This window comes from Protopterus annectens, chromosome 13.part0, assembly GCF_019279795.1.
Source record: "Protopterus annectens isolate FY-2018-M chromosome 13.part0, PAN1.0, whole genome shotgun sequence".
In the NCBI taxonomy this organism is placed as follows: domain Eukaryota; kingdom Metazoa; phylum Chordata; order Ceratodontiformes; family Protopteridae; genus Protopterus; species Protopterus annectens.
This window is the reverse complement of record NC_056747.1, coordinates 141,055,135-141,075,343: the sequence shown is the minus strand read 5'-3', so window position 1 is coordinate 141,075,343 and position 20,209 is coordinate 141,055,135. Positions and strand designations below refer to the sequence as shown.

At 44.1% G+C, this 20,209-nt stretch overlaps 1 protein-coding gene across 1 annotated transcript in view; it reads right to left on the bottom strand.

Moving 5' to 3' along the window:
- The window catches only part of LOC122817666 (UV excision repair protein RAD23 homolog B-like), a 660,004-nt gene that overhangs the window by 87,110 nt on the left and 552,685 nt on the right, over positions 1–20,209 (bottom strand). Inside the window, exon 8 of the mRNA XM_044090733.1 lies at positions 18,411–18,538. Coding sequence (XP_043946668.1) covers positions 18,411–18,538 — 128 coding nt within the window. The remainder of the gene's footprint in view (positions 1–18,410; positions 18,539–20,209) is intronic.

The following is a 20,209-nucleotide window of genomic DNA, read 5'->3' as shown; positions in this document are numbered from 1 at the left end:
CTTTGGAAGGATGTGAAAGTGGAATCTGTAGCCCTGAGAAACTATATTCAAGACCCATTTGTCCTGGGTGATCATGTGGCAATTTTGTGAAAAAAGTACTAGCTTTCCCCCTAAGGGTGCTGCCAAAAGATTAGTGCTTGGCACTGGCAGTGGAAAGTCATTGGGACCGTTTCCTATATGGCTGTGATTTGTCTTCTCCGCTTTTGGAGGTAGAAGCGCCCCATTGTTTAGGCCTGTATGAGCCTTGGGGCGTCTGTATCTGCCTCTTTGTAGCCTGACACTGGAAAGGACCAATTCTTAGGCCAGTTCCTGCTAAATCTGGGTGACTGAACCTGTAAAAAATCCTTTACTGTCTGCATAGATTCCCTTTATCCTCCATTTTCTTTAACACCTCTTCTGCCTTAACGCCAAACAAAGTATCATGCTGTAATGGAGCATCCAATAATTTTGCTTTAACATGATCAGGCAGATTCTGTTCCTTTAACCAAGCATGCATTCGAATGACAGAGCATGTAACAGCAGCCCTGCAAGAGGCCTCCAATGAATCAAAACCACATTGCAAAGTATGCTTTCCCACTTGTTCAGCTGCATGCAATAAATCCTGCATTTCCTTGTTTTCAGAACATTCAGAATTTGTCAACATTTTCTGTTTTAGCAGTGACATTAAGTACTGACTGATATTTAAGCATATGAAACTGACAATTTAAAGCCCTTACAGCCAAGGTAGCAGAGGGGTAAACTTTTTCCCCCATCTGTCCAGTGCTCTAGAATCCCTATCAGAGGGGACAGGGTTTTTTTTGCAGTGGAAGCCTTGACCCCTTTGGGACCCTGAGATATAGTTTCTGGGTCAGCAGCAGGGTTGTTATATAGAAATTTGTGTGAATCTGGAACCCTGTAGTACCTGTCCGGCTTAATGGGTGCAGGGGGTAAAGAGTCAGGAGACAGGCCGGACACTGAAAATACATCTACAATGTCTAGTACAGGTGGAATAGCAAGAGGTCTGTGATGAGGCAGTAAAAGAAAATCTCAGCCTTTTCTTAGATTGAGTAATCTTGGCTCACCCAGTGAAAATGCTCCCTCATGGTATGCAGGGTTTCCCCAAAAGAACAGTCCTCAGGAGGAGAGGCTGAAGGGATAGATTCTTCAGCATCAGAATCCTCACAGAAAGGAAGAGAGCATCCCTGTTCTATCAGAAGAATCATATTCAGTGTCTTGCCTAGGACTCTTATCAGGAGGGGGATGGGAACCCCTGATCAAAGTAATTAGGTCTTCGGCCATTTTGAGCATCTGTATCTTAGGCATGGAAGTCTGTCCAGGAGAATGCTGTACTTGTTTGTCTTTAAAGCTGTTTTAGTCTTTGCCTTGGAAGCTGAGGTTGGCTTGATATACAACTGTGTAGGTCTGAAAACACCCTCAGAAGCCGATGCCTGCTCAGTGGCTCCGGACCCATCTGAGGGAATAGTTTCCAAAGGTCCAATACCTTGAGTATCCAGAGGCCTAGTTGTCTCCATGTGGGAGTCAGAAGCGGCTTGTGGCTCTGAGGTAGCGGGTGTCAGGGGCTGCGAAAGTACCTCACTGAGAACCGGCGACTGGCCTAGTGGAGGCTTCATCAGTTTTGGACCTCGGATACCTGTCCTTTTCTTTTTCCTTGCGCTTTTTATGAACTCCAGTTGTCTGCTGTTCCGATGGCATTATATAATTAAACCTTCGGCCAAAGTAATGAAAGGCAAAATAGTACAGATGCTTAGTGCGCTGGTTAAATCTAGCACAAAACCGACAACTAGAAACGTCGTGGTCAAGGCCTAGGCAAGGAATACAGTAAGAATGAAAATCCTTAAGGTATTTGCTTCCCACAAGACATACAATTGTTAACTTTTTCTGATATCGGTCTGAAGCAAGAAAAAAAGTTTCCCCAATGGGGTACTTAGCTTTACTGAAGACTTCAGATCTGAAATTCTATTTCGAAAATGTCAGGAGTTGGCCGACCGGCACTTGCGAACTGCTTTTGCTTCGGGCATCGTGCGGCAAGAAAGACTGAAGAAAATGGCGTCGGCTGCATCTTATATACCCCTGCTGCACTGACATCAGGGAAGAGGCGACAGCAACCGACGCCGGACTAGGACTTTGGAATTCAGGCCGACTGCAAGTAGCCTGCCAGCAGGATAACCCCAGTGTAATGACTGCAACAGTGAAACACGATGAACATCAGGCTTCCCTACAGGTATGACTGTATACCTTGGTGATCGAAAGAAAGCAGAGGTGCTGACCAAGAGCATTTTTACGAGAGACGTACTTCAGTGAGACCAAACCAGCCAGTTTGAACAGGGGACTGGCAAGCCTGTCAGTCTTAAGTTAAGGTGGCAGAGAGTAAAGTGGCTCTTAAAGTCTGATAAAGATGCAAATCTCCTTCAGCTATTGCTTGACCAGACAATGTAGGCCACCTGTTTGCCCTCTGCAATGTTAAAATGTGCGAGGTACCCCTCTTCAGACTTAACTGAGCTGGCACTCACACAGGATACCCACCCTGCCCAAAATAAAAATAAGCCATAAAAGTAGAAAGCTTCTTATTAGTCTCCATTACTTCCACAAGTCTAGCCAGCAAGTCCAGTGGGAGCAAACTAGCTTGGAAGCAGGTGATTAGATCAAGTTGGCTGCTGTCCCAGCTAAGAGGGATCCTCCCTGGTTTTTACTAGGGTGCCTTCCTGCCCTGTCAGGAACATGAGATCCAGAAACCACACAATTCTTTGCTACCATGGAACAATGCTGGGATTTGATATCTCCTCCATGAAACATGTGATTAGGCTAAGAATGAGAGAGAACTGTGAAAATATATGCAGACATCTTCACTGCTATGAGCAGGGCAAATTCACCCATCAACTCCCACTCACCACACTCACTTCTGCACAGCAAATGTAGAACACTTTTCTACTGTGTGCAAAACTTCATTCTCTGGTGTGCTCCAATGTTGGTAAATCTTGATAAAAAAAAATTCCTAAATAGTCAGCTCCTGGAAAGGCCTGCAGCTCGGGTCTCAAAGTGTACTCACTTGTCCTAGGATGTAGATCCATAAATGTAGATGTTCAGGTGTAGTCACTGTTGCAGTCATTACATTTGGGTAATCTGCTGCCACTTATAAGGGCAATCTTTCAACAGTCACTTCATGACAGCACATTCTACTCAATTACATACCACACCACAAACTGCTACCTGAACGTAACAGGATAAGCTTTGGTCTCTGCACCCTTTTCACAGGTTTTCAGGAGAGTAACACTGCCTGCAGTGCTAGCCTCCTAAGGCATATAAACAGAAACGTGACTATTGCGGCTGCCAAGCGGCATACGATGGTCTAAGACTGCCCCTCCACTGTGCCCTCATGCAAGAAAAATTAACCACATGGGCCCTTTCTGCAGGTAAGAATGACCAACAGAACTCCCCATAAAACACAGAAACCAAGTGGTCTACAACCACAGAAGTACCACAGACAAAAGATGCTACTAATATGAAATCCCTTGGCAAGGCCATACATAGTCCCCCATCCAAGAAAAAGTACAGTTGTGTACACTTACCATAAATGTAGATGTTCAGGTGTAGTCACTGTTGCAGTCATTACATTTGGGTAATCTGCTGACAGGTTGCCCTCAGTCGGCCTGAATATCAAAGTCTTGTGTCCTGTTTCGGTTGCTGTCTCCTCTTCCATGTTGTCAGGTCATCAGGGGTATAAAATATGCAGCAAACGCCATTTTCTTTAGTTTTTCTTGCCCCAGATGTCAGGTGCCCCCCAAATGGGGAGCAAAAATATACAAATATATCTATATATAAATGCAATTGTAACAAACTTTACCTTCATCTAAAAGCAAATACACCACAAAGGCTGTAGAATATAGTGAAGGAAAGAGAAGTTCTAGAAAAAAGGGGGATGGCAGGTGGGTAACCCGGACTGCAACAGTGAATACAATCGAACATCTACATTTATGGTAAGTGTACACAACTGTACTGTTCGTAGTGTTTCACTGTTGCAGTCATTACATCTGGGTAGAATCCCAAAGCTATGGATGGGAGGCTAGAACTAAATAGCATTAGGAGCGGCTATAAGGCCCTGCAGAACTGCAGTGACAAAGCCTGCCCTGGACTTAGAGAAGATAGGCAAATGATAATGCTTTGTAAAAGTATGAACAGAGCTCCAAGTAGCAGCTTCTAGAATGTCTTTGGTTGGCACCCCTCTGAGAAAGGCTGCGGAGGTAGATGCAGCCCTGGTGGAATGTGAACTGATTCCCTTGAGCACCGGTTTACCATGATGCAAGTAGCAAAAACGAAGTCTACAACCACAGAAGTACTTTGAAGACTTTGAAATAGTCTGCTTTGAAATAGCCTTCCCCTCTGATCCTGCAGCGAATGCCACCAGTAGCTGCTCATACTTTTAGAGATTTGGTCCTGTTTAAGTAAAATCTTAGTTATCTGTGTACGTCCAAGGAATGCAGAATCTGCTCCCCCTTGTTCTGTGGATTTGGGTAAAAAGTTGGCAGGTGAATAGTTTGGTTAAGAGCCACACTGGATACCACCTTAGGCATAAATGAAGGATTAGTCCTGAGGGACACCCTGTCCGGGTAAAATGTAATAAAAGGCTCCACAGTAAGAGGGCCTGTAGTTCTGAAACCCTTCTTGCTGAAGTTATTGCCAGAAGGAAAGCGGTTTTCCACGATAAAAACTTTATATCCACAGTAGCTGCTGGTTCAAATGGAGGCAGGGTGAGCTTTTCCAACACAAAATTGAGGTCCCATGCAGGAGTTGGTGATCTTCTGGGAGGCCTTAAATTGTTGGCCCCTCTAAGATGCTGTTTTAGCAGAGGATGAGAAAAGAGAGGAGGCTCTGTGTTGTAATGAGCTGAGATGGCAGAGATATGGATTTTTATTGATGAAAAAGATAGGCCCTTGTCAAGCATCTCAGTCAAGTATTGCAAAATCTGAGGAATATTTGGCTTTGCTGTGTCCGTCCCTTGTGCTTGGTTCCAAGCACAGAATCTCTTCCATTTATCAGCATAAGATGTTCTAGTACTAGGCCTTCTGGCTTACAAAATGACATCCATCACAGATTTACTGAGAGGTGTTGCTTGAATAATTACATGATCAACCATGCTGCCATGTTCAGAGTTTGGAGCTAATTGTGCAGAATTTGATTGCTCTGCTGAGACCGTAGATGAGGTATTTGAGGCAAGTACCAAGGAGGGAGTCAAGACATTCCTTAGAATTGGGTTCCAGTGCTGGCGAGGCCAGTCCGGGGCAATTAGGATCATTTTTGTTTTTTTCCTGTCTGACCTTTAGTAAGACCTTGGGAAGAAGTGGCAGAGGAGGAAAGGCGTAGACTGATAGGTTTTTCCAACTGAAGGATAGGGCATTCACTTTCCATGCTGGTCTGTGATAAGTCCTTGTGAAGAATTTGTCCAGTTGATAATTTTGGGGCGAGGCGAATAGATCTATGTCCGGACTCCCCGATTTCTCTGTTATGCTGAAGACTTGTGGATCCAGTTTCCACTCTTGAGGGTCCATAAGATTTCTGCTTAGGTCGTCTGCCAGAGTATTTTGTTTTCCTGGCAGGAATTGAGCTTGAAGATGTACTTGGCAAGTCAAGGCTGTGTCCCACAATGCCACGGCTAGTCTGCAAAGGGGGTAGGAATGTGTACCCCCCTGCTTATGTACCATATAACCGTGGTGTTGTCCATCTTTATCAGTAGTTGTCCTGGATGAAGTAAGTCCTTGAAGGCTGTCAGAGCATTCTGAACAGCTAACATCTCTTTCTGGTTGATATGCAGATGCATTTGTTTTGGGCTCCATATGCCCTGAATGCATCTCCCCGCCAGGTGGGCCTCCCAAGCATAGTCTGATGCGTCCGTAGTTAGGGTTTGGGTGGCAGGGGGTAGAGTGAAAGACCGTCCCATGTTCTGGTGACATCTCTGCCCACCAAAGAAATTCCTATTGTAGGCAGGGAATGAGAGGAATCATTGTTTCCAGACTGTGACAATGTTGACTCCATAAACTTTTCAGATACCACTGTAGTTTCCTCATATGCAGTCTTGCATATGGAATTAGTAGAATGCAGGATGCCATAAAGCCCAAAGCCTGCAGAATTTGTCTTGCAGATAACTGGGTTTTTGTTGCCATCTGTTTGAAGTAAACCGTCAGTTGCCTTTGCTTGTCTAGCAGGTAAGCCATCTGGGCAGTTGTATTCAAGCTCGCATTCAGGAATGTAATCTTTTGAGCGGGCACCAGTTGTGATTTCTTTTCATTTATTGTGTACCCTAGCGTTAGAAGCCTTTTTACAAACGCCAGATGTTGAAGAATATCCTTGTTTTCTACTTGAATTAGACAGTCCAAGTAAGGATATATTTGTATTCCTCTGTCTGCAGAATGCAATTACTGGTGCCAGGCACTTTGTAAAGACCCTGGGCGCAGTAGATAAGCCAAAGGGCAGTGCAGAGAATTGGTAGTGCATAAAACCAGCCTTGAAACAGAGGTATCTTTTGCACGATTCCCTTATTGGGATATGCAAGTATGCCTCTTAAGTCTAGAGTCACTAACCAAGTGTTCTTGCCCAGCATGGGCAGAAGCTGTTGCAAAGTCAGCATTTTGAATTTTGGTATGCCCAAGAATGTGTTCAAAATCAATAAATCCAGTATTGGACGCCAGGCATGGTCTTTTCTGGGTACCAGGAACAGTCTTGAATAAAACCCTTGTCCTTTTTCCTGTTCTGGTACTGGATGAATAGCACCCATATCCATGAGGGACGTAACTTGTTTCTGTGCCTCTGCCCACTGATTTTGTGGCAGATCTGGCCAACCGTTTGGAATTGGCAAGGTATGGAAATGAAATCTGTATCCGTGGGATAGTATGTTTAATACCCACTTGTCCTGTGTTATTAACTGTCAGTTTTGAGCAAGTGCTAATTTTCCCCCTAAGGGGGCTGCCAAAAAAGTGCTTAGTGATGGCAGAGGGAGGTCATTGAGACAGTTTATTGTGCTTTGTTTCCTCCAGATTTGGTGGTAGAGGCACCCCATTGCTTTGACCTGTAAGAACCCTGTGACTGGTATATCTAGAGCCTTTTGAGCACCTGGACTTGCCCCGTGAGGCTCTGTCAGGCACAGGAAAGGACCAATTTTTTGTCGGCCAGTGTCTACTGAATCTGGGTGGCTGCACTTGTAAGAAATATTTTACAGTTTGCATAGATTTAGCTTGGTCTTCCATTTTCTTTAAAACCTCTTTTGCCTTATTACCAGAGTATCATGCTGTAAAGGTGCATCCAACAATTTAACTTTAACATGATCATGCAGATTTTGCTCCTTGAGCCAGGCATGCCTTCTAATCACAGATCCAGTAACTGCGACCCTGCAAGAGGCCTCCAAGGAATCAAAATCACATTGCAAAGTATGCTTTCCAACCTGTTCTGCTGCATGCAATAATTCCTGTAATTCTTTATTTTCCACACATTCAGAAATCAACATTTTCTGTTTCAATAATCCTATAACATGCTGTTGATATTTAAGCATATGAAACTGGCAGTTTAAGGTCCTAATTGCCAAGGTTGCAGACATATAAACTTTCTTTCTTTCCCCACCTATCCAGCGCCCTGGAATCTCTATCAGAGGGGGTAGGATTCTTAGCTGTTGAGGCCTTTTACACTTTTGGGACCCTGTGAGATAAGTTTCAGGGTCAGCAGCAGGATTTTTGAATAAAAATTTGTGGGAGTAAGGAACCCTGTAATATCTGTCTGGCTTACTAGGAGCCGGAGGTAGGGAATCAGGAGCCATGCTTAATTCTGAAAACACATCAACAATGTCTAATACAGGAGGTATAGCCAAAGGCCTATGCTGAGGAAGAAGGAAATCCCTAAGCCTCTTTTTTGATTCTGAGAAATCCTGACTCTCCCAATGAAAATGTTCCCTTAAAGTATGCAAGGTTTCTCCAAACGAATAATCTTCAGGAGGAGATGCAGATGGGATGAATTCCTCTGCATCTGAATCCTCATATGTGGAATAGAAAATTCATGATCAGAAGAGGAATCAGAAGAAATAGAAACCTGATCTGAAGATTCATAATCAGTGTCTTGCCTAGGCCTCTTATCGGGGTTGGGATTGGGAACCCCTGATCAAGGTAATTAAGTCTTCAGCCATTTTAATAATCTGTTTTTTAGGTATAGAGGCCTGAGCATGTGGTCTTTGTTTTTGAAGCTGGCATCGGTTTTATATAGAAATGTTGAGGCCTCAAAACACCCTCAGAAGCCAGTGCCTGCTCAGTGGCTCCGGACCCATCCGAGATAGAGACATCCGCGGGTGCAATACTCTGAGAATCTCTCGGCATGCCGGACTCCACATGGGTCTCGGTAAAGGCCTGCGACTCAAAAGTAGCGGGTAATCAAGGGCTGCGAAAACACCTCACTGAGTACCGGCGACTGGCTTAGGAGAAGCTTCGTCATCAGTTTTGGACCTCAACTGTCTGTCTCCATCCTTTTCTATGAGTTATTTGTGAACTCAGGTAGTCGGGATTGCTATCCGACGACATTTCAGGGTAATTAAATGTTCCCAAAATATTTTGAAGCAAGGGTATACTGACGCTTAATACTGCGTTGGTTAAATCTAGCACAAAACCAACAGAAAGGTACATTATGATCTGGGCGTAGGCAAGGAATACAGTACAAATGAAAATCCTTATGAGGTATTTGCTTCCCACAAGTAATGCAATTATCAACTTTTACTGACATCGGTAAGGAGCAAGAAAATGTTTCCCCAACACGGTACTTCGCTTTAATTGAAGACTTCGGTTCTGAAACTCGAATGTGAAAATTTCAGGAGTCGACTGGCACTTGCAAACTGCTTCTGCTTTGGGCACTGCGTGGCAAGAAAGACTAAAGAAAATGGCGTCTGCTGCATGTTTTATACCCCTGACGACCTGACATCATGAAGAGGAGACAGCAACCGACGCAGAACCCAAGACTTTGATATTCAGGCCAACTGAGGGCAACCTGCCAGCAGATTACCCAAATGTAATGACTGCAACAGTGAAACACGAAGAAAAGTACAGTTTTGTACCTACCATAAATGTAGATGCTCGAGTGCTAATACAGCTGCAGTAATCACAGATGGGTTTTCTGCAGTCAGGCGGGTCCTCGGTAGGCCGAATTCCAAAGTCTAGGTCCGGCGTCGGTTGTTGTCGCTTTCTCTCCTGACGTCAGTGAGGCAGGGGTATATAAGACACAGCCGACGCCATGTTCTTCAGTCTTTCTTGCCCCAGATGTCAGGTGCCCCCAGAAGGAAGGCAATACATAAATTATATTTATATACATGCAGTGCAATATAATCCAAAATCAGTAGTTGCAAGCAAATATACCATAGAAGGATAACCCAATCAGGTTGTATGAAAAGGGGTTAGGCCCTAGGCCTTTACCAAGAGGGGAAGGAGGGAGGGGGGAACTGTACTGCAGCTGTATTAGCACTCGAACATCTACATTTATGGTAGGTACAAAACTGTACTATGTTCATCGTGCATATAGCTGCAGTAATCACAGATGGGTAGAATCCCAAAGCTACGCACAGGGTGGTAGGCACTAGGTGGAACTAGGATGAGCCAGAATGCCCTGCAACACAGCAGTGGCAAAGCCTGCTCTAGTTTTGGAATATAAAGGCAGGTGGTAGTGTTTTGTGAAGGTATGCACTGAACTCCAAGTGGCTGCCTCCAAAATATCTTTGGTAGGAACTCCTCTGAGGAAGGCTGTAGAGGTAGCTGTGGCCCTGGTGGAGTGGGATCTGATGCCTGTAGGGACAGATTTTCCATGATAGGAATAACAAAACCGTATGCAGTGGCCTATCCATTTTGAAATTGTCTGTTTGGTAACTGGCTTCCTTTGAGCCCCTACAGCATAGGACACAAAAAGTTGTTCTGATCTCCTGAAGGGCTTTCTTCTGTCCAAATAATAACGTAGCTGGCTATGGATGTCTAAGGAGTGTAGCAGCCTTTCCCCTTTGTTTTGAGGATTGGGGTAAAAGGTAGGTAAGGGTATGGCTTGATTTAAAGCTACCCTGGATACCACTTTAGGCATAAATGATGGGTTGGTTCGAAGGGAAACCCTGTCCTGATGGAAGATGAGAAAGGGCTGCACAGCCATGAGGGCTTGTAGTTCCGAAACCCTACGAGCTGAGGTAATGGCCAGAAGGAAAGCTGTTTTCCAGGACAAATACTGCAAATCTGTTGAGGCAACTGGTTCAAAGGGAGGCAATGTTAATTTTTCTAGAATGTAATTAAGATCCCAGGCTGGTATTGGTTGTTTCCTTGGTGGTCTTATATTCTTAGCCCCTCTGAGGAACTGTCTTAAGAGTGGGTGAGAGAATAAGGGTGGATCTGTGTTGAATTCTGCAGAAATGGCTGAGGCATGGATTTTTATGGAGGAAAATGAAAGTCCACTGTTCAGCAGCTCAGCTAGATACTGTAATACCTGAGGCAAATTCAGTTTTCTAGGGTCCTGGCCTTTTTTCTCATTCCAAGAGCAAAACCGTTTCCATTTTGCGGAGTAAGCCTTTCTAGTAGATGGCCTTCTGGCCTCCAAAATGACATCCTGCACCTCTTTGGGGAGTAGGGTCTGTTGTGGTGTTAAGGAATTTTCCATGCAGCGAGATTGAGTGTTTTCAGCTGACTGTGAAGAGTTTTGTAGCTGTGCTGAGGCAGCAGAAGAGGCATTAGAGGTAGGGACCAGGGAGGAGTATGTGTTGGGCTCCTCAGGAGTGGGTACCAGTGCTGCCTTGGCCAGTCTGGAGCAATCAGTATCATCTTCGGTCTGTCTGCTCTTGCTTTCAAGAGCACCTTGGGCAGAAGAGGCAGAGGTGGGAAAGCGTAAACTGTCCATGCTGTCCAACTGAATGAAAGGGCGTCCATTCTCCAGGCCTTTGGATGAAAGGTCCTTGAACAAAACTTTTCCAATTGACGATTCCTGTGGGAGGCAAAGAGATCTATGTCTGGCCTCCCCAACGCTTGGATTATCTTTGTGAACACTTGAGGATGCAACTTCCATTCGTGTGGATCTGTCATATTTCTGCTTAGATTGTCTGCCAGCGTGTTTTCCAAACCTGGCAAGTACTGTGCTTGAAGTTTGATTTGCCATTCCAGAGCCAAGTTCCAAAGTGTCATGGCTAGTCTGCACAGGGGGTATATGAATGTGTTTCTCCTTGTTTATGTACCACATTACTGTGGTGTTGTCTGTTCTTATCAGTAATTGTCCTGGATGCAGGAGGTCCTTGAAAGCTGTAATTGCATTTATCACTGCTAGCATTTCTTTTTGATTGATGTGAAGGTGCTTTTCCTTTTGGGACCATTTGCCCTGAATGCACCTGTCTGTCATGTGCGCCCCCCAGGCGTAATCTGAGGCGTCTGTTGTGATGACTTGATTTGCTTGAGGCTTGCAGAATGGGAGACCTGTGTTTGTTTGACATGTTTGGGCCCACCATAGAAATTCCTTTTGCAAACATGGAATTATTGGTATTATTGCTTCCAAACTGTGGCTGTGTTGAGACCATAGGTTTTTTAGGTACCATTGAAGTTTCCTCATATGCAACTTTGCACATGGGATTAAAAGAATGCAAGATGCCATGAAGCCCAGAGCCTGCAGGATTTTCCTTGCAGTAAGCCTGGTACATTTTGCTAGTATTTTGAAGTACTGAGTTAGTTGCCCCTGTTTTTCTGGCGTAAGATAGGCCATCTGGGTGTTTGTGTCCAAGTTGGCACCCAGGAAAGTTATTTTCTGAGATGGTGTTAGCCTGGATTTCTCTTTGTTGATTGTGTATCCCAGAGAATGCAGTAACCGTGTTACATAAGCCAGATGTTCCAGAAGTATGTGCTTGCTGTCCGCTTGGATCAGGCAGTCGTCCAAATAAGGGTAAATTTGTATCCCTTGAAGTCTGCAGTAGGCAATTACTGATGCCAGGCATTTCGTGAATACTCTGGGCGCAGTAGACAAGCCAAAGGGCAATGCAGAGAATTGATAGTGGATTGAACCTGCAAGAAATCTGAGGTATCTTCTGCAGCTTTGTCTGATTGGGACATGCAGGTATGCCTCCTTGAGGTCCAAAGTTACCAGCCAAAACTCCTTGCCCAGCATGGGAAGAAGCTGCTGTAATGTGAGCATCTTGAATTTTGGTACGAGTAAGAATGTGTTTAGGATGGATAAGTCCAAAATGGGTCGCCAGTCGGTTCCTTTCCTTGGTACCAGAAATAGTCTGGAATAAAAACCTTGACCTTGTTCGTGAGTAGGCACCTCTTGAATAGCTCTTAGTCTATGAGCTTTGAAATTTGTAGTTGTGCCTCTGCCCTTTGATTGTGTGGCAGGTTTGGCATGCCTCTCATTTTTGGAAGAGTGTGGAAATGAAATCTGTAGCCTCTGTTTATAACGTCCAGGATCCATTTGTCTGTAAACGCCAGCTTTCCTCCCAAGGGTGCTGCCAGCTGAGACTTGCTTGGCATGGAAAGGAGGGAGTCATTGGGTTTGTTTCCTGTATTGTTGTGCACTGTCTTCGCCACCTCTTGGTGCTGGAGTTTGCCATTGCCTGCCTCTATATGATCATTGTAATTGTCCTCTGCCCCTTGTGCGCCTGTATCTACTTCTTTGGGGCTTGTCCGTGGCTGGAAAGGACCAGTTTTTAGAAGGCCAATTTCTGCTAAAACGTGGTGGTTGAACCTGTAGAAAAGCTTTGACAGTTTGCATAGATTTGGCTTTTTCTTCCATTTTCCGTAATATCTCCTCGGCATTAGTACCAAACAGCACATCCTTTTGTAAAGGAGCATCTAGAAGTTTAGCTTTCACATGATCAGGCAAGCTTTGTTCCCTAAGCCAGACATGTCTACGAATGACTGATCCTGTAACAGCAGCTCTACTTGAGGCCTCTAGGGCATCATAGCCACATTGTAAGGTGTGTTTACCCACTTGTTCTGCACTATGCATCATATCCTGCAACTCCTTCAAATCTGGTTGTTCAGGTTGAGACATTTTATTCCTTAATTGTGATAACAGAAACTGCTGATATTTAAGCATATGAAACTGACAATTTAAGGCCCGCATGGCTAGGGTGGCCGAGGTATATACCTTTTTACCCCACCTTTCTAAGGATCTTGACTCTCTTTCGGAAGGTAGTGGATTCTTAGCAGTAGAGGCCTTCATTCCCTTGGGGCCTTGAGAAATGGTTTCAGGGTCAGCATTATGGCTTTTGTAAAGAAATTGGTGAGTTAGGAACTCTGTAGTACCTATCAGGCTTGACTGGGGCAGGAGGCAGGGAATCCGGATTAAGGCAAGCCTCCGAATAAACATCATCAAGTATGTCCAAGACAGGAGGTATCGCCAGAGGTCTGTGTTGAGGCAACAAAAGAAATTCCCCAAGTCTTTTCTTGGAATCCGAAAAGTCTTGGCCTTCCCAATGGAAGTGTTCCCTCAAAGTGTGCAAGGTTTCCCCAAAGGAAAAATCCTCAGGAGGAGATACAGAAGGAATGGACTGCTCTGCATCCGAATCTTCAAAAGGGGAGTAAGAGTGTTCCTCTACATCAGAATGTTCTGAAAAAATGAAGCCCTGATCAGAAGAGGGAGAATCTTCCTCCACTCTGGGTCTCTTGTCTGGAGGGGGCTGGGAACCCCTGATAAGAGTAATTAAATCCTCAGCCATTTTAAGCATCTGCTTTTTAGGCATGGGGCCTGGAGATGGGCCCTGTGCAACAGGCCTCCTGGGATGCCTGGCTGATTTGGATTTAGTAAAGGCCTTAATGGAAAAGGAGGATGGGGGTCTGAAGACACCATGGGTGGAAGTGGACCTGTCCACATTAGGAGGCTCAACACTCACAGTGGCTTCGGTGGTTGTAGTCTGGGAAAGGGCTGGGGGACCTGCGGTCTCGGTTACAGAAGACACCGCCAAAGAAGTGTCGTCGGTAGTCAGGGACTGCATAGGCGTCTCGCTGAGAACCGGACCACGTGTAGCCGGTTTTGGCGTGGTGTCGATGGGGACCACGGACCTCGCGTGTCAGTCCTTGTCCTTGCGTTTTTTGGAAAAAACGGTAGTCGGAGTCTCCGACGACATTTTATAATCAAAGGCTTTACCAAAAAAGTGTTGGGCGAACTCCGCCCGACGCTTAATAGTGCGTTTATTGAAAGTAGCGCAAAAGCGACAGCCCGAGACGTCGTGGTCTGGGCCTAAACAAGGTATGCAGAGGGAATGGAAATCCTTATGCGGTATTTGCTTCCCACAAGAAATACAATTGTTAACTTTTTTTGACATCAGTCTGAGGCAAGAAAAGTTTCCCCAACGGGGTACTTAGCTTTAATGAAGACTTCGGTTTCCAATTTTTCGTAAATTCAGGAGCTGGCCGACCGGCACTTGCGAACTGCTTCTGCTTCGGGCACCGCGCGGCAAAAAAGACTGAAGAACATGGCGTCGGCTGTGTCTTATATACCCCTGCCTCACTGACGTCAGGAGAGAAAGCGACAACAACCGACGCCGGACCTAGACTTTGGAATTCGGCCGACCGAGGACCCGCCTGACGGAGAAAACCCATCTGTGATTACTGCAGCTGTATGCACGATGAACATCACAAAATGGTACCTACCGTCAAAGCTTCTGTACAACAGCCAACATCTGTCAACATGTGGCACGCAAAGGAGAAAAAATTACTGAAAATTGTGTCTCAGTCCCTAGATCAAACGGAATAAAATTCATCCACGATGTCCAGCAATACCATGAATGCAAACTAAGGAGGCAACTGCCTAAAAGCCACCTGAAATGTGATGTGATGTGTTGCCTGAACTTGCTGGCACCCAATATTTGATGGAATTCTCCTGTCATTTCCATGACTATGAAGAGATGCAGTACAAGGGGGACCCTTGACATTTACTTCCAGTTTGATGACCGGGGAGGTCCGCTGGGCTCAAGGAGCCCGTTTTCAGTGGAGGCCCAGGGAGAAAAGCTCCACATTACATAGAAGTAAATCTAAACTTACAATCATAGAATTATATACACAGATGTAGTGAATTACAAATGTAAAAGATGTGTGATGTTTATTGTATTTTTGTAATGTTTTTGGAAAATATATTTCAATAAAAATTTATTATGGAAAAAAAAACAAAATGTAAAAGATGAGCACTCTTCATGACATACATAGTTAGAGCGCCATTTGTACAGCGTATGGTTGAACTGAGGCAGCAGAATAATCTGAACAAAATACTAATAACTATCAAATTATCTAAACTATCAAAAATAACCATCAACTTTTTCTGTTGGCAGTTAGACTGAAAATTCGAAAGATAGTAGTAATTATTGTTTTGTGTAGAAAGTGGGAGAAATAATGGAGGACAGTGCTGTGTATACAATGTATACATTCAAGATAGTGGTAGAAGGAGACAGAGGTAGTTGAGCAGTAGAGAAGGAGGTAGATGTTTAGCAGAAATAGATTCTGGTGTAAGCAGGGAGAGACAGAAGTACGGAGGAGAAAGAGGCAGTTGTTTTGTAGAAAAAGTGGAGTACACACACAGCATAGATAATTATCTTAGCATCATCTAGAAAAGAGTAGATATAGAAAGCTATGTACAGTATTTACATTATATACATTCAGGTTTGGTTGTTATATTACGTTGGATTCAGACAGGGGCAGCTGAAGAGGAAAATCAGCAGGGTGTAGAGGTAGATGTGGAAGTACGTGAATAGGAGACAATAGCACGATTAGGTAGGTAGAATGCAGTTACATTTCCAGCTATGAGAGAGGTAGGAATGGGGCAGAGATTTGAAGTGTTCCAAGTTTTGACAGATTCGTAGTGGGGGTGGGAGTGTGTTCCATTTTTTGGCTAGGGAAAAGGATAGGAGAAGCTGGCCAGCAGGACGTTTTGGTTTGTATACAGAAAGTAGATTTTGTTGGGCAGATCTTAGGGGGTCTAAGAGGTGTTTAAAATGGTAAGATATTTGCTAGGGCAGGGCATGCAGTAGGTTTAAAGATTAATTTGTGGGCTGTAGTGAGTTGGAGGTAATCAAGGTAGTTGGGAAGCTCTAGCCACACAGTTTCTATAGTCTGGGAGCCTGTCCCAACAGCTCTGCAGATTGTTTGGTCTCTGAGCAATGTCTTTTTTGGAGAAAAGCCTAAAATCTTGAGGTAGTGGTCTACCACCTCAGCATACAGAATCCAATGGTTCTCTTTGCGAAAGATCTTCAAGCCATGACAAATTTAGAAGAAAACCTTCCAGTAAGAACTGTTGACACTGATCAGGCAAAGACTGGGGGAGGGGGTAAAAAGAGCTGGCCCAGAAGAAGCTGTACACACAAAAAAATCACACACATTCCATGGTAGGCAATGTTCACCTTCTCATCTGGAGGTCTTCAGCCAGGTTATGCAAGGCCTGGCTGAAGAGGATCACTCCAAAGACAGGGTCATCTAGGATAGCTTAAGTAACTTAATTGCTAAAGGGGGATCTGTTTTCATGCTATCCTTTCTGCAAGCATATTCCCGATCCTGCCAAAACTGCCACAGACTCAGCACAGTCACTGTAAAAGTGGACAACACTGAAGCCCCTGGTAGAAGCACAAGAAAAAGGTCCTAGTCAGACTCTTCTTGACGTCTCACAGCTTCACTGGTGCTGAATCACCAAGAAAAACTGCAACTTGGACAGGTACAACAAAGTAGCTTAAGGACTTGACTCTCACCATGAAAAATGAAATACCACCTTGTCCATCCTGTCCACTGCCCTGGACTTCAAATCAGAGAAGATTGTTAAGTATCTCACATTACACAAGTGTAGCCTTACACAGAACATGGCTGCCCTGGTTCAGAATCCGGATGTTTCTAAGCAAAAAAGACAGCATCCTAATGAAAGGGCTTTAAGGGAGATGGAAAATTATTCAGAGCTCCTCACCTCATTTAGCAAGATACTGCTTAAACCATTTATAGAGGAAGACTCTGCAACTATATGCCAGTCTGAGGAAACTCATCAGTCTAAAGGTTGCCCAGGAGAAGGAAGGAAATTTGATCTGGAATGGTCTACAGGAAAGACCTGCTGTCCTAATCAGTCTCCAAAATAAAGACTTCTCTTGACTCCTCCAAGTTAACCTCCCAGAACACGGGGACTGACAGACAGCCATTCTTATTTTATCTCCCAAATGGTTGGGCTTTGTACTATCTAGGCACATAAGCAGGAGGGGTCACGTCAGAAGGCAATGGTACTTGAAGCGCTAAGAGGAGAGGAGTCAGACAAGAGAGGCTGCTAGAAGGCCTGGTTGAGAGAAAAAAAGTCTGTTCTCCAAAAAAGGGGCATTTCTATACCTGGAGAACAGGTCTTACCATGTGTCCATCAGCAGACCAAACGTGACACTCATGTACAGTCACCTTTATCCTAGCCAGTTAAGTTTTATTGGAATTGGAGGGGGAAGCAGTAATAATCTTGAGTTTACCCCACAAGAGACCACTTGCCAGGAGCCACAGGACTCTAGGACCACAGGAGCAGGTCAGATGAAACTAAAGTCCAAAGGTACAACTATGGGAGAAACAGTGCTGATATCTGGGGATGAACTGCAACCAAGATGGCTGCTGGCATGCACCCCTTATGCATGGGTTTAGCTTCTCTCTAAATGAGAAAAGCTGGTAACATTGTAAGGTGCACAAGGCTGCTTCATGGGCTGAGCTGGAAAAAAAAGGCACTAATATTTTCTTTTTAATATTCTTACCATTTCATGTTATTCTGATACTTGACCTTAGATCATGTAAGGGACTCTTTCTCTGGTCCCAGACTGTCCACCTACACACTACATCTGTCATCTACAGACAGCCAAGAAAGTCTGTGCATCTTTTTCCATCTACGGTTGGCCAGGTTAAACACTAGTAAATATGGCAGTGCCTGACATCATATTTCTTGCACAAGCAATAGAGCATCACTGGTAAGTGGGTCCGACTGAACATCTGGAAGGTTTCCACTTAAGCACAGAAAATCTGCACTATTACAAATCTTAATACCAGTACCTAAAATGCACAAGCTGCAGAAAACTCGGGTATTTCGCATGCTGTCCTAACCCAATGAGGAATGCTGTGCACACCCAGCAAGAAATGACAGAAAAACTTTGTTAAACAGGACAAGACAAACACTGTAGGCTTCTTCCAAAGTCAGACTTTTTTCTTATCCATCTTATCTAAGTAGAACCTCTGAGTCAAAGGTTCTTGACGGTGACATCAAACCATAAAGTAAACACTACATGAAAGCTGCCTTCATAATCCTGAAAAATGGGAAAGGTAAGCTGCGTTGGGTGGACAATCCAAATGCAAGATGACCTTTAGGTGCTATAGCAGTTACGTTAGAAAATAAGCAAAAAGAAATTACTACAAAAACAGCTGTCATTTCTACAAGAAAGGATTTGGAATTATTACCTGTAGAAGCTGCGGGTTATCCCTTCCCAGCTGCTGTAACAGTGCTGGAAGAAGTGCAGGATTCTGTTGAATTATTTGTCTCATCTGCTGAAACTGTGGCTGATGCCTCAGGAATTCCAGAGGGTTAGCTAAAAGAAGGAAATATTAAAAAGTGTCTTGTTTTAAGGAAATTCCATCAGGTTAACTAAAAGATAGCAACACATGTACAATTTACCTAAAAGCACCACAAGTGAAAAACCTGTGTCACTGTTGCAGGTGGCCATTTAATTTAATTTGCTGACCAGGTTAAAACACCCCACCCCAGCCCTGTGCCCATGTGACTTGCACAATGGCTCCACTACCTGCTCCTAAATTCACCCATTCAGTCCTGCACAGAGGCTGGCCACGAGTCCCCAACTGGGGAAGCTATATGCTAGACCTTTCCAAGACAGTGCAAAAACAATGCAGCCTATTCATTCCTTGTCTCAAGAAACTTACCACTACACTAACAGCAGGAGCCAGGAAAAATCATCCTTACCAAGCATTAATCTGTGCAGTCAGAATAACTGCCTTATCAATTATGTAATGAAATGTAAATGGCAATTGCAGGTAGACAAAAAAGTGAAGAGCACTAAATTATATTGAGGAGGATAGGGTGCAAATAGCAATGTTACAGGAAACATGCAAATTTGGCAAAGAAAGGATTTCAGAGTAGATATTCAGCAAAGCATCAGTGACAAAGGACAACACTGACCATGAAAAGCTCGAAGAATGACAGAAGAAAATAAATACTGGTAGAATTGCAGTAACAAGGAGTTACAGGCAGTAAAGGAAGACTAAATTGGCATGTTTTTATATTCCACCTAAAACTACTATTATGGAGGTAAGAGTGACTTTTGAGAGAAATTAGCTTTCAGCGATTAATTATGGGTGGGGACCGGAACACCCAATGCACATCAGTAAGAATGCATCAGGAAGACCTAGAAGGGGAAAAAAGGTATCAAAAAGATGGTCGATTTCTGGAAAAAATATATAGGAATATTTGTAATGAAAGTTTAAAATACTAGCAGGAGCTCAGACAGAATTTGCATTTTATTCCCTCAATGTACCATAACAGGGTTAAGAATGGATAGAAATTATATTTCAAAGAAGTGCTGGGATTTATTTAATTGAAAGCTCTGAAACAGATCCAATAATTATCTTAGATCACACAATAATAAATTCAAAGATGCATGGATCAGATAACTAATGAGACAAATGTAATACAGTGGTTAACAGCCAAGCAGAAGTTATGACTGCAAGACAGAGAAAGTACAGTTGTGTACACGTAGCATAAATGTAGATGCTTGAGTGTATTCACTGTTGCAGTCATCACACTTGAGTTATCTTGCCTGCAGGTAGCCCTCAGTTGGCCCGAAAACCAGAGACTTAGTATTTTTGCATCGGATGCTGTCGCTCCAGGACTGATGTCCATTACATCAGTTTTTCTTGCCCCAAATGTCAGGAGCCCCCCCAAATAGGGAGCTAAGTTATGGTGGGGAAAACACCACCAGTAAAAAGTAAATACCAATACCCCTGAAAGGGGTGAATAATAGCCAGAGAGAAACCAGGGGGCTGGAGGGAGGGAAACAAGGACTGCAACAGTGAATACACTCTTAACATCTACATTTATGGTAAGTGTACACAACTGTACTATGTTCTTCGTGTTTCACTGTTGCAGTCATCACACTTGGGTGGATTCCCAAAGCTGAAGAAGGGTGGAGGCAGTCAAGAAGAGGTAGGGCTGGCTAGTATGCCTTGCAGGACTGCTGTTGCAAAAC